Source organism: Parasteatoda tepidariorum, chromosome 1, assembly GCF_982258835.1.
Source record: "Parasteatoda tepidariorum strain Cologne lab strain chromosome 1, Ptep-v5.0, whole genome shotgun sequence".
NCBI classification, from domain to species: Eukaryota; Metazoa; Arthropoda; class Arachnida; order Araneae; family Theridiidae; genus Parasteatoda; species Parasteatoda tepidariorum.
Window position 1 is genome coordinate 33,840,315 of NC_141755.1, and position 13,297 is coordinate 33,853,611.

The window sequence follows — 13,297 nt, forward strand, 5'->3', positions numbered from 1 at the left end:
TCCCCCACAACCTGCCTAATCCAGTCCGGATTAAACGTAATATCTAATTAATGTTTTGTAATACAGGAGAGATCCATAATAGGTGCGTCATCGTAAAAGGACACAAAAGTAAAGTCAATTCAGCCAACATCACAAAATCTCATGTTAATGTTGAAATAATTTGGCTGAAGATTTAAGGCCAAAAAATTCTAAAGAAACTTGAGTAAATCTGATAACAAATAGGCTAACGTTTAATGTGGTTAAAAAAAAGAAAGATCAAAAATAGATTTTGATGTTCAGTTGTCGTGACATTGAATAATAATTATTTTAACGCTTGCATTAAAATAAAAATAAATAGCCATTGTATTTATAGAGAATAGAAACATTCGTATTCGCTCTTTATAAAATTGAAATAAAAAAAATTTTATTTTCAAAGCGATTAGGAATTTTTAAATTTATGAATTTAAGAAAATCTAAAAGCTTTGAAGTATGTATGGGCATTACAATTGCACATATTATTTTTCACCTCCCAAATTGTCTAAAATTGCAGTATTGCAAACGCAGTTTTTCTGACCTTTGATGATGGTTAAAAGAGTCGAAATAAACTTGTAAAACAAAAATTATTAGTTTTATTTTTAAAATAAATTTGTACATATTACTTATGGTCTAGATAATACATATGTTTTACTAAATTATGTTCTTTACAGAAAGAAGAGAAAACTGTTGCTCACATCATGAGGAGAGTACTTACTTTGTTGCAAGTGTTCACCATTACTCAATTTGGTTGTGGAAGGAATAACTTTCAGAAAAATACCTTGAAAAAATCTGATAAAGGAAATCATTGGGGGTGAATAACTTTCTTTGTTCTTGTTAACTGATCTTGACTTACATTGGTACAAAACATTCAAAATTAAGATTTTTATATATGTGGCATCTTTGTATGTCATATTGCAGAAAAAAATATTTCAAAAATAAATGTTGCTTTATCAGTTTTTTGAAATTCTATTTCTTCGTTCATAGCATTAACTATAGAATGTAAATAGTTGTCTAGCCACTTTTCTCGGAAGCAATCGTGAAGCATTTACATTGTTTTTTTAATTGCACGGCTGTATCTAACTTCATATAATTCAAAAAATGTAAATGCTTTAAATATTATTCAAAATTCCCTTTAACTTAGTATATTTATTTTAAATTATTATTATTTAGCATTTTATAGTTATTGTTCACTATAAATTATGCTTAGGAGTTAAAATTACTTTTAAGAAGTAGTTTTAGTTTTGTAATATTTTTATTTTTTTAAATGTATGAATATTTTTAAGAAAAAGCTTAGAAATATTTTTTATTTAGCTCTTTAAATTAATATTTCAGTGGGCATAAATTTAATTCCATGTGTTATTCATGAAAAATTTCTTTTAAATATAAATCGTATATTTTATTTTATGATATTATTTGGTTTCTATATTTTAAAGTTAATTATTATCTAGTAAGTAAAAATGTTTTGTTTTATTCTTTTGCTTTTTTCACATAGGGAAAAAGATTTTAAAAAAATTTAGTTATTATTAAATGTTAATTTTTTCATTTTATTTCTTTTTTTTTTTTTTTTTTTTGCAAAATTTTTTTTTTTTTTTTTTTTTTTTTTTTTTTTTTTTTTTTTTTTTTTTACCTTCAAGAAATAAAGAGTTTCTAATGCATAAATTATTAGATGTAGTGGGTTGCTTAAATCTATCTGAAACTCATTGATCATCATATTGCTCTCTTCTATTGTTCTGTCAAAACCAGATGTGGCGCATCTGTTTGATATATACTAACAATTGGAAAAATGAACATTAAATGTAGTTTTCTTATTCTTTTTTCCACTTTGATGCTTAATACGAGTACAGAATGATTTCTGCACTTTATTTTTTAAAAAAAAGATTGTGTCCATTAATTACAATGGGATATATGCTCTTACCCTAGAGTTAATTCTATTTTTTTTTCCATGACATAAATTAATAATACTAGCCCTACTTATTAATTCTTAAATTCCACTTGAAGAAATTTAATAATAATTTAAAAGATTTAATTATTAATTTTAGACCAAGTCAAGAAAAATTATATTTAAAAAATGATCCATTTCTATAGGCAGATCTATTCAATTATTTGGTAAGCCGAATTTGTCTTTGAGCAATTTGTAGAAATAATCTTTATTTTAGTTGTACTTTTTAATAAATACTGGAAGTTAAAATAAGTTGTTTTTTTTCCATTTAAATAAATAGGTTATTGTTCATGTGAAATTTAATATTATTTTATTAATTTTGTGACTTTTCGAGATTTTATATTATGAGGAGATTAGTAGTTATTGGTTTATTGAATATAATTTATACTGTTTAAATGCTAAGGAAATTTACATTTAAAAAATATAAACAATCAACCTCCATTGAAGAATGCCAGAAAAATATGGAAAATAAATTTATTTCTTTTTCTTTAGAATTTTAATTCAAGAGCTCTTCTAAAATAATCTCTATCATATGATAACCTTATAAATGCATACATTTTAAGTAATTTATAATGTTTTATTACATTAATGAAATTTTTTAAATTATTAAAGTAATTTTTATAAATAGGTTATATTTTTTTGATATGTAGTTTTATTATTTATTGTATTCAAATTAATCATATTATTAATCATATCATATGCTATCATCTAAACATATCATATAATCATATTTATCATGTTATATTTTAAATTATTTTACATAATAAAACTACAGTGCTAATTTTGCATAAAGAAGCTAAACAAATGAAACAAAATTTGAACTATGAAACTAAAGTCGATCTATGTTTTTCATACAAGAAAGGAAAGCATTAGATTAAAATGAAACTAATGTGTTTCAACATTTAAAGTGAAATAAAAAGTAAAAAACTTATTCATCTCTACTTAATAATGATAAAAATAGAATAATACCATCATTTACTTTTCAATCTGAGTAATTATTTGCTTTGGGTTAAATAAGTATTTTTTTCCTTGAAAGGAAAAGATTTTTATAATTTAGTTAAAGAATATATTTTTTGCAGCAACTTTATCATATTTGACAAGCTTTTTTTAAAAAAATCTTTATTGGAACTGAGGAAGACTTAAAAGCAGAAAATTTATTCACTTTTTTTAAAAAAGAATAGAAGCATGGTAGTCATTGATAAAAATCAAAAGTAATAGCTCTAACCATAGCAGAATTTCCTAATTCCTTTTTAAGATACCATAATTTTTAATTAGCTTAATTTTTTTTCCTTCATTCGTTTTTTTTTTTTTTTTTTTTTTTTTTAATATTGCTGTCTTGGATGCATAACAGGCACTGGTTCAAAAGTTTTCATTTTTAAAGACTTAGAAAAAAAATTACCTTTTGGAATTATTTTCAGGGATTTGAGAGCGAAATTAGAGGTTGCTGTGAGTGACGTTGAAAATTCTGTCTTAGAACGTGAACCTCCTTGTGAGGACAGTGATTACACAAGTGACTCTGAAGATGTAAGTAATATCAGTTCAAACAAAGTATATTTTTCTAAAATGTATCTAGTGAAGCTTATTTCTTTTTTATTTATTTATTTATTTTTCAAAAGTTCACTTATTTACAGCTATTTTTTTAAGAAAATAAAAACTAGTGAGGAAGATACGAAGATGTAAAGTCTAAAAATTTGTGGTCGATTCTCAAGTTTTTACTAGTTGCCATTCATTCCATAATGTTCTTACTTTACATAACATTTTTTATAAGTTCTTTTATTTTTAGTGTAATTTTAAAAATACAATACAATGTAAATAATAAGGCAGAAATACATGCCATCTGAAATGTTTGGTACTGTTGTCTTAATTTTTCTTATTCTTTCATCAACGTGACAGCCTGGTACAGTGTTCCCACGGTCCTTGAAAAAATTTTAAAATGGTAGTAAATTCAGGGTTATGCTGCAATATATTTTTTTATTTTAATATACAATTTTATCCTGAAGTGCTTGAATTTTCATGCATATATACTTCTTTTAGAAGACAATTATTAGTAGTAGCTACAAAAAAATTTAAATATCAAAATTTGTTTTATTTTCGTTACCACTTTTTAAAATTCTTGAAGACCGTGGGAACCCTGTAGTACATGCCAGAGCTATTTCAGCAATTAGTTTTCAACTAGCTCAATCAGAAGCTAGATTTTTTCATCTATTGATGCCTTTGGTCTTAAGATCTTTTTCCACAGAATCAATCCTTCTGGTGTTTAGTCTTTTCCTCTTTCAGTTGCCAGTAAACATTCCAAAAGTCAGCTTCTGAACTGGATCACTATCATCTTTTTTACAGATTGCCATCTTATTCTGTCGAATTTAATAACTTAAATTATGTTTGGTTGCTTAAATTTCCCGTATCATTCATAATTATGTGGAATTCAGAAATTCCATTTCTTTTTTCGTATTTAAAGGCCATAATTTGCTGCCATAAAGTAATACAGGATTAATTAAAATAAATTAATAGTAGTTTTAACGGAAATAAGGTTTAATTTCAGGTGGTTCCTCAATCCAAAATAGCAACTATTAGCGATTTATCCTCTCTTTAATTTCTATTTTATTATCATCATTAACTAAATTTTTATTATTTTTAAAATAGCCTTTATTCCTCCCATAATTTTTATTCTCTTTTTTGAAACCTTGGCAGCGTGTCTTGTTTTTACCAAATCAGAAATTCTAATCTATTTTTAACTTATGCATTGAAAATTAAATTTGGGTCACTCTTTTCCATTTTTTTAAAATCCCAAATGCAAAAAATGTAATTTTTTCAACATTACATTTGTTCAATGAATTAAATTATATTAGTTCATTACTTTGCCACATTAAACACAATTGGAGGTCAAAACTGTACTTTTATTTGTGTGATAAAAGTCGTGTGAAATATCAATTATAGTTGGAATTCAATTGTAATTGATATTTGAATTGATTGTCAAAACAATTGACTTAAGTGATTTATTTGAATTGATTGATTGAATTAAATTGATTGTCAATACAATTCTGACAATCCAAATTTCAGTAATCTAAACAGTATGGATTAGCTAGATTTTACTGTATTAAAAAAGTTTCACTATCTTTTTATATGTTATTATAAATTTTCATATGAAACCTGAATTATATAAGTACGAAAGTGATATTTATGTTTTTCAGACTCCAGTTGTTCAATGCAATGAAAAGCTGACCACAGCTGTGAGAAAAGACCTTGCTTCTGCAATAAGAGATTTAATGCAACATGGACTTATGCCTGTAAATAATTTTAAAAAATTGTTACAGATTTTGTACTCACTGACAGTTTTTTGTTTTCTTTTTAATAAAACTTTTATTCTTCTTCTAAAGAAATCTTCTATGTTTTGAAATAAAAATTTATTAAAGTTATTTATTAATAAAGTTGTTAATAGTAATTGTTTATTAAATTATGTATATTAATAGTATATATAATATAATTATATATAATATAATTATATGTGTATATTAATAGCATTATTAACAGTAATATCACTTTCATATTAAACATCCAATAAATTAAGTTCTAAATAATTATTCATTCTTTTATATTTTGTAACTGAATATTATTTAAAAAGTAGCAAAGCTACTGAATTTTAAAAAATAATAACAGAAGGATAAAAAAAGAAAATTGTCCCTTTTAAAACTTTGATCTTCCACAAATTATCCATATTTCAATAACATTCAATTTTTTATACACATATCTCTCTCGTAATAAAAGAAAATAATGAGAACTTATTAAGGTTTTGAATTGTCTAAAAATCATCAGAAAAATGTTTTCTTTTAGTCAACAATACAACTTATTAATACAATTTTTAATTCAATTTATTATATTTTACTCATTTAAAATAATTAGCTAAACTTCATGTAATCTTTATTTGCTTGGATGTTTATTCATACTATTTTTTCTTTACTAATTTTGTTAATTTTTAAAAATATAAATTATTATCATGTTCAATTGTGTCCTGTTTATGTTTTTACAGATAGGGCAAAGTACTAGTATAGTTCCATTTGGATGTTTTGCCGTCCAGCCATCAGTACCAAAGATGATGCATGCTTGGGACCTTATTCTAAAATATTATGAGTTAAAGGTAATTTTAAACTATTATGTTCAAATTTGTATCAATCAAAAGTTAATTTATTCTTCTTATTAATAATAATCAATTATTTAATAAACAAAGTATTTTATGTTCTTTCCTCTCCCTTTTCTTATAAGTAATTATAAAATTTTCATTATAAAATGTTTTTAGTTTCAAAACTGGAATTTCAAAAATTATCTGGACAGAAAAATTATTAAGAAATTAATAAGAACAAACAAATACAAGTTTCTGGCGATTATGAAAAATCCCATTGTTTTAAAAGTTATTCATATTCCCAAATGTGCCAGTAAGACTTATTAGTTACAATAACCAAATTAAACTGTAAGGATAAGTAGCATTCTTTTTTGGGGGGGAGGGGAGAAGGCTGCTTAGTAACCATTCAAGTAGCCTCTTATAAAAATATTTGTATTCAACCCCTCAAAATCCATTGAAAAGTTTAATTTGATATTAAAAATTTTTTGTTTCATTTCCTTTTAAGCATTATTGCTATATAATTTCCCCTGTAAAGGATTTATTCAAGTAAACCTGGGTTTTAGGTCATTCAACTCAACTATAATTAGGGTTCACGCCAGTATGGCGACATCGCGACAATTGGTCACTAAATGCTCTACCAATATCGCTAAAATAATAGGCATGGGCAGCAAAATTGTTGCCTTGAAATATGTTTAGAAATTACAAAATCGTTACAAAAAAAAACTTTCTGCATTAAAATCCATGCATTTGAGGGAGAAAAAAACATTTTTTTGCTAATTTTATTCTATGCGTAGGTTAGGTTTCAGTTTTAATATTTTTCAAACAGAATAACTGAAAGTGCCTACTTCAAAAAAAATTTAAATGTTGAAATTTCAAATTTACATGTTGTGCTGTGCTTTGCATTTATGTATTGACATTGTAAGTGTTAATCAATAAAACATAATTTTTGCTTTTTCATAAATTTACTTTATTTAGAATTTTTAGATCATTTTTAATATAATATTTTATTATTTTTTACTTTCTCTGTTTCCCTCTTTTATTTATTTATATAGTCGCAGCATTTTAACCTGCAAACTGAATCTATTTACTAATATTATTAACTCTTTTTCACTTAATTTTAATTAATTTTGATCTTTAATTAATATGGGGTAATGAACCTAATTAGTTTTAGGGTGTTATAAATGGCAAATAATAATCTTTGATGAGTACCATAACAGGAATTATGCAATTGTAAAGTTCAATATTTTTTTTCTCTAGTTACCCTACCACATTGAGTATTGAGTATAGTTAAGTGCGGCGAGCTCTCTGCTTATTGCTTATACCCCTACCACATTAATTTCTTGGAGCACTAAATGAATACTCAGTTGGTCCTATTTAACCACTAAATTTCCATTGCTGGTGTGAACCCTAACTATAATATAAACAAACTTAGGTTGTTTTTTTTATTTATTTACTATCATGTAAATAATCACCTAAATATCTGTTTAAATTGTAAATATTTTTAAATAAAATTCTTTTTTTGTGCTGTTTATAAATTAATTTATTTTAAAATCAATTATATAAATAAATTAAACACTTTTGGTACATAAGTTGCTTCATATAAAATTATTTTGGTAGTATTTATTTGCTTATGTTATTACAATTGATGAATAATATTGTTTACAAATTAGTATTGAATATTAAAATTTTTTATCAAATCTAACTTTGATAATTTGAATTTATATCAGCTGTAAAAAAAAAACAAAAAAACATTTTACATTTGTGATGTGCAAGCTGATTCTTACAAAATAAACTTGTTTTTATTTCTCTATTTACGTACATTATTGCAATAAATGATCAGTATTGCTTTCAGATCAGCATTAAATATTAGTTCTATTATTATAATATCAATATTATTATTTTTTTCTAGAATGGTTACCAATATAATGCATCACCAGCTAGAAAATTATGCCAAAGCTTTAACTTAGAAATAGTAGGAGGTGTGGCCACAACTCCTAAGCAAGTATGTTAATTTGTTTACATTAATTATTGTAATTTTATGTTTCTCTCTTTTAACATTACATTCACTTTCCAATTGCAGTTTTATGTTGCAATTTGTTCTAAACTATATTAGTGGCTAATTAATTTTTTTTGTGAAATTTTAACATTCAACTTACATTTTAATTTTGATGTTTTTTATTTCTGTGAACTAATAATCATTATTGAAATTTAGTGAGTTGGCAATTTCCACACTATAAAATCTATCACATAATCTACCTTATCACTCCATCTCAAATTCAACAAATTATGAAATGAGCTGCTAGAAGAGTTTATGTTCTTGCTTTAAGTTTTAAATTTTATTAATTGCATGCATTTTAATATAGGAATTTTATGAATTGTGTATGTTTTATTGCTTGAATTTTATGAGTTGTTAGAAATATATATATATTTAATTTATTTTACAGTCTCTTCTCAGTGCCATTGGAAACATTATTTCAACCCATACACCTCTTAAACGTTCACCAGACTCTCATTTCAAAGCTTTTGTCTGTGCTGGTCTTAAGTAAGTTTAATTCCATTGCTTTGATGTAACAATACTTTGGGATTATCCCATTGAACTGTCAGCTCTCACGATAACACGCAAATCCTTTGGCGTCATCATGATGAAAAGCAATTTCTTGCTTTCTCCACATTCAATTGATATTAATTCTTGCACAACCAGCAGTAAATAAACCGGAGGCCAGTCCGAAATGGAACCTTTGAGCCCTCCAACCATGTGTCCTTTCAAAACGCTACTCGTTTAAATCTATCCCTTTACATTACACCGCCATTGCTTATCACTTTTGATATACAATACCCTATTGTGGACATTCACTCACATTGTGGCCATTCTTAAAAGAAATGATTCCATTCTCTTGAAAATACGCTACTGCACTCCCTTCGGTGCTAGACAAATCGAAAATTCATTTTGCTATACCATAGCACATTTTGTTATATTAAAATCTGCAAATGTCTGGCAGTTCAATACTCTATGTAGGATAACTGGAAAATTAAGGAATTACAGATAACTTGTTGTAACAATAGTTACACTCTGTCAACTGATACTATCGCTCTTGCCACCACGGAGGTTAGTTTCCAACTTGCTCTCGTAACTTAAGTATTTTTGTATGTTTCTCAGTGTTTTTAACTTGATATTTATTCTTTATTAATCTTAATTTTTTTAAATTGTTCTTTAATGTTCTCTTATCTCATATTCATTGTTATATTTCTCAATGTTGTTAATTTATTTCTTCACAGTGATAAACGCTTGGTAACGTGGCTCAAACTTATCTATAAGACAAGAACTTTATTAGAAAACTTTTATCAGTCATGGAGTTATGCAGCCAAAACTGGTTAGTATTATCTGTTGAATTTTTATATAGTTATTTCATTCATGCTTAATTAGTAATTGTAAATTCGAAAAATTTATGTATTTATTATATTGTAAATAAAACTAAAGCGATGACAAATTTTGAAAATTATACAATTTGTTAAGTTTTGCTAGCTTCGAATTTAAGTACTGATAGTTTTATTTTATAGTATTGGTAATATTTAATGCTGTCAGTACTGCGAATCCTGATCATAATGGTAATCATCTTGGTACATGACAAAGGGTAGCTGCAGAAGTTTTTTCAGAGGATGAAACTTTAAAAAAATTTTGTATAAAAAATTTTTTTAAAAATTGTGTTAGCCATAATATAATGCCATATTCTTGATGGTTTTCTTCTCCCTGTCCACCATTGTCAGCAAAAGTAAGCAAATCACTAACCACCTCCCATCCTTTTTACACATGTAAGAAAGTTGTGACACCCCTTGCTTTATCTTTGACTTTTACAGTAGTAATCTAGTTTCAGGATAAAATTCAAATAAAAGGATGTAACTGTGCATAAAACAACGTTTATGCTTTCAATTCATTTTTTTAATTTTTTATTCGAATATTTTTTTAAAAAAATTTGTGTTTTTCAATGTTGACCTTTGAAACTCTTCGAAGAATTTTTTTTTTTTTTTTCCCCGAATTCAACTTTTATTCTACACTTGAAATTTTTCAACATTTCAGTTTTTTGTTAAATTTTTTGGTTTGCTTTTTAAGACCATTTTGAAAATACAAGGATTATAATGTCTTACATGAGCATTACTCTTACCTTTCTCCCTCCTTCTTGTCAACATAAATAAGCAAATCACGAACCACCTGTTAGGAGCTTATAAGTAATATTTGAATTGCCCACAAACATATTTTCTGCAATTCTGAAAAAAAAAATTTAAGTGTCCACTTTAGAACTTTTTTCTCATAATTTCAATAATTGATTAAATGTTATTTAAACAAAAATTATTGCATAAAATTAAAATCTTAACATTTAAATTTTTATAAAAAAAAAAAATAATATAAAGGTTATGTTTTATTTAAATTAAGCATGGTATGAACACAAAAATCAAACACAGATATAGTGCTTAATGTTTTTTAATTATATGGAATATCAGGGAGCTCACTTGAAAGATATGATCCCAAAAGACTTTCTGTGTACCAAATAGAATGTAGAAAGGTATAAACCACAATATGATTGTAGTCAAGATCATATGTATGAAATGTTGTGTGGCAAAATGGAAAATTTTGCAGCAGGGTGCCTAAAAATTTTTTTTTTACATCTTGATATTAACTAACTATTACTGTGGCAGTAAATTAGCTCTTGTCTTCAGCTGCATAATTTTAGTTTGAAATAGGATAGAAGAAGACAGAAGGAAATTTTTCATTGATTCGTAACAGATTTGTTTGATGCAGAAAAATTCCTTCTGCTGAACCTGTTAAAATTCAAATTTGATAATGTATGCTTAAAATATCTGTAATAAAACTATTATCTGTAATTTCCTGACATTCTAAAAAGTTTCTAAGTTGTAAATAAGTGGGGGGGAAATTATTATTTTGTTTGAATTTGATCCATGTTTACTATAAGATTAAATGAACATAAAATTTTGCATGAAATATAAATAAAAACAAAACTAACATGTGAATTACTAAGATTCTAAGTGTAAAATATTTTTTTTTAAATCTATTACTATTTGGTTAATGAACTTGAAGTTATGATTACTTCCGTTCTTTAATTTCCGCAAATAATTTATACTTAGCACTTTAATGATAATATTCATTGCCCTACTAACCTAATTTCATTTTAGTTTTTTGCCTTTAATATTTTATTGAAATTACTAATGTGTCTCTTGCAACTTCTTAAAATATTATCTAACATGATTATTTTTCTATGACTTAGATTTAGTTTCGATGACATCACATTGTATTAATATAAAATAAATAAAAATCTGCTATTTTAGGATTTGAAGATGCTCTGAAGTCCTTAGACAGACTCACTATTTTAGATTTTGATCTTCCTGTTGATTTAGCAATTCGTCAATTGCAAAGTATCAAAGATGCATTTTAATCATTTTCATTTTCAAACATTATGTTTTAAAAAATTGCTTTGTTATCGAGGATTTTCAGTATGAATTTGTGTTATGGATTATTTTCATTTATGTTTCAATAACACTTTTATGCATGAATTGTTGAAATATTTGCATGGCCATGATGCACATTTTTCAAAAGGTTGTATTTTTCTTAAATGGAAGTTCAAAAAATTTCTTTTTTTTTAAATTAATTTTATTTGATCTTTCTGTGATCTTATTTGATCTATATCTTTTTTTTAATTAATTTTATTTGTGCAATAGTTGTGTTTTCAGTGTTCTAAAAATATTGAATCCTTATCAAACTTTTATATGAAAGCTAGGCAATGTTGATCTGTTTGTTTTTTTCTAAAGTGTGATTATTGAATACTTATTGTTGGCCATCTTGTAGAAATTGTTAAATTTTAAAAACTGTATCTTCAAAATAATAAAACTGATGCTTTTACTGTAAAAAAAATCAATTTATTTATTGAAAATCATTTATTTGACAGCATTTATATTGTCATATCATTAACAAAAATTTCATGAACTGTACATTAAAAAATATTTTCTTTTTGAAAATTAAAAAAAAAAACATTTGAATAGCTTTGTGGAAGTGAAATCCTAAAAACGTCTATATTTTTGGTTTAATAGCTAGAGTATAGAGTAAAAAGGCACAAACTAAAGAACTAGGATCATATGTTTCCTTGAATGGTCAATGATCCTCTTCTCCATTTCCAATGTGATTCAACTGGCCAATGATCAGCCTCCACTTTCTAACCAAATATTGTATAAAAATTACATAGCTCATTAAAAAAAAAATTTTACGTACTAATCAAGCTCAAACTAATTACAATATTTAAAAATGTGCATACAATGTAGAAATTATAACATTGTAAGTCATAAATGCATTTATGCCAAAGTATGTGTCAAAAGATTCAAATGTTATGAATTTTATTTATTTTGTTTAAATATTTAAAATTTTTTTAGAAAATTTTTTGCTTAAAATATATTTAAAACGTATGTATTTAAGGAGATAATGTGCAATATAAATAATGAAATAATTTATAAAAATTAAATGTTTGCTGTAATTTTATTTTCATTAACAAAGGCAATGTGGGCAAAACTATGTGTTACTTAAATATTTTATAGATGTATGCTTTCTAAATTTATACAATTTACTATACTTAGATTGTTTGATAATGTTCTTATTCAACTAAAGAATAGTTCAACTATTATTGTTTGACATAAAATTTTAAAATTCAATTTGGGCCTTGAAAGCCTAATTATTCTTTCTTGCAGCCCACCTATTAAAAAAAGGTTAAGCATTCCTTCTAAAGGACATTATGTGTTTTCTTTTTCTTAATTAATGCAGTTTTTCTCAGGGTAAAAGAAAAAAAACAGTTCTGTAGGTCTCCTGTTTATTTTTTACAGCTTATATTCCTAAATTCAGTAGGATGCGACTTAGTACCTTCCAGCAAGCTCTTCAATCATTATGTTCATTTTTAGTAAAAATTCATTTTGTGGAATATTTTAATCTTTATCAACTAATCAAGATTGTTAATAATCGTTAGTTCTTCCAAATTTGTGTAAATTTTATAATTGTTTTATTTTACATTTCAAATTTGTAATTGATTTATTTGAACTCACATATATGAATGTATATATGTATTCATTTTGTTGTTGAATAAAAATTACTGCATATCATTCTTATTTTTTATTTATCTTGTTTCATTATTTTATTTTTAAGCTTAAAATCTACACAATTAAAAAGGATTTAGTAA

The 13,297-nt window shown here is 25.2% G+C and overlaps 1 protein-coding gene and 1 long non-coding RNA gene across 4 annotated transcripts in view; one reads left to right on the forward strand and one right to left on the reverse strand.

Moving 5' to 3' along the window:
- Nucleotides 1-13,220, forward strand: part of LOC107446102 (RUN domain-containing protein 1) — a 33,164-nt gene extending 19,944 nt beyond the window's left edge. For both annotated transcript variants that reach the window (XM_021148823.4, XM_071180031.2), the window contains exons 10-17: nt 687-826; nt 3,373-3,478; nt 5,143-5,238; nt 5,979-6,086; nt 7,978-8,070; nt 8,513-8,610; nt 9,345-9,439; nt 11,409-13,220. In XM_021148823.4, the coding sequence (XP_021004482.3) occupies nt 687-826; nt 3,373-3,478; nt 5,143-5,238; nt 5,979-6,086; nt 7,978-8,070; nt 8,513-8,610; nt 9,345-9,439; nt 11,409-11,515 (843 nt within the window). In that variant the 3' untranslated portion in view covers nt 11,516-13,220. The remainder of the gene's footprint in view (nt 1-686; nt 827-3,372; nt 3,479-5,142; nt 5,239-5,978; nt 6,087-7,977; nt 8,071-8,512; nt 8,611-9,344; nt 9,440-11,408) is intronic.
- Nucleotides 4,167-13,297, reverse strand: part of LOC139425384 (uncharacterized) — a 35,338-nt gene continuing 26,207 nt past the window's right edge. For both annotated transcript variants that reach the window (XR_015433181.1, XR_015433182.1), the window contains exons 3-4: nt 10,229-10,331; nt 4,167-4,305 (exon numbers count right to left, since the gene is read on the reverse strand). This is a non-coding gene — a long non-coding RNA (uncharacterized LOC139425384). The remainder of the gene's footprint in view (nt 4,306-10,228; nt 10,332-13,297) is intronic.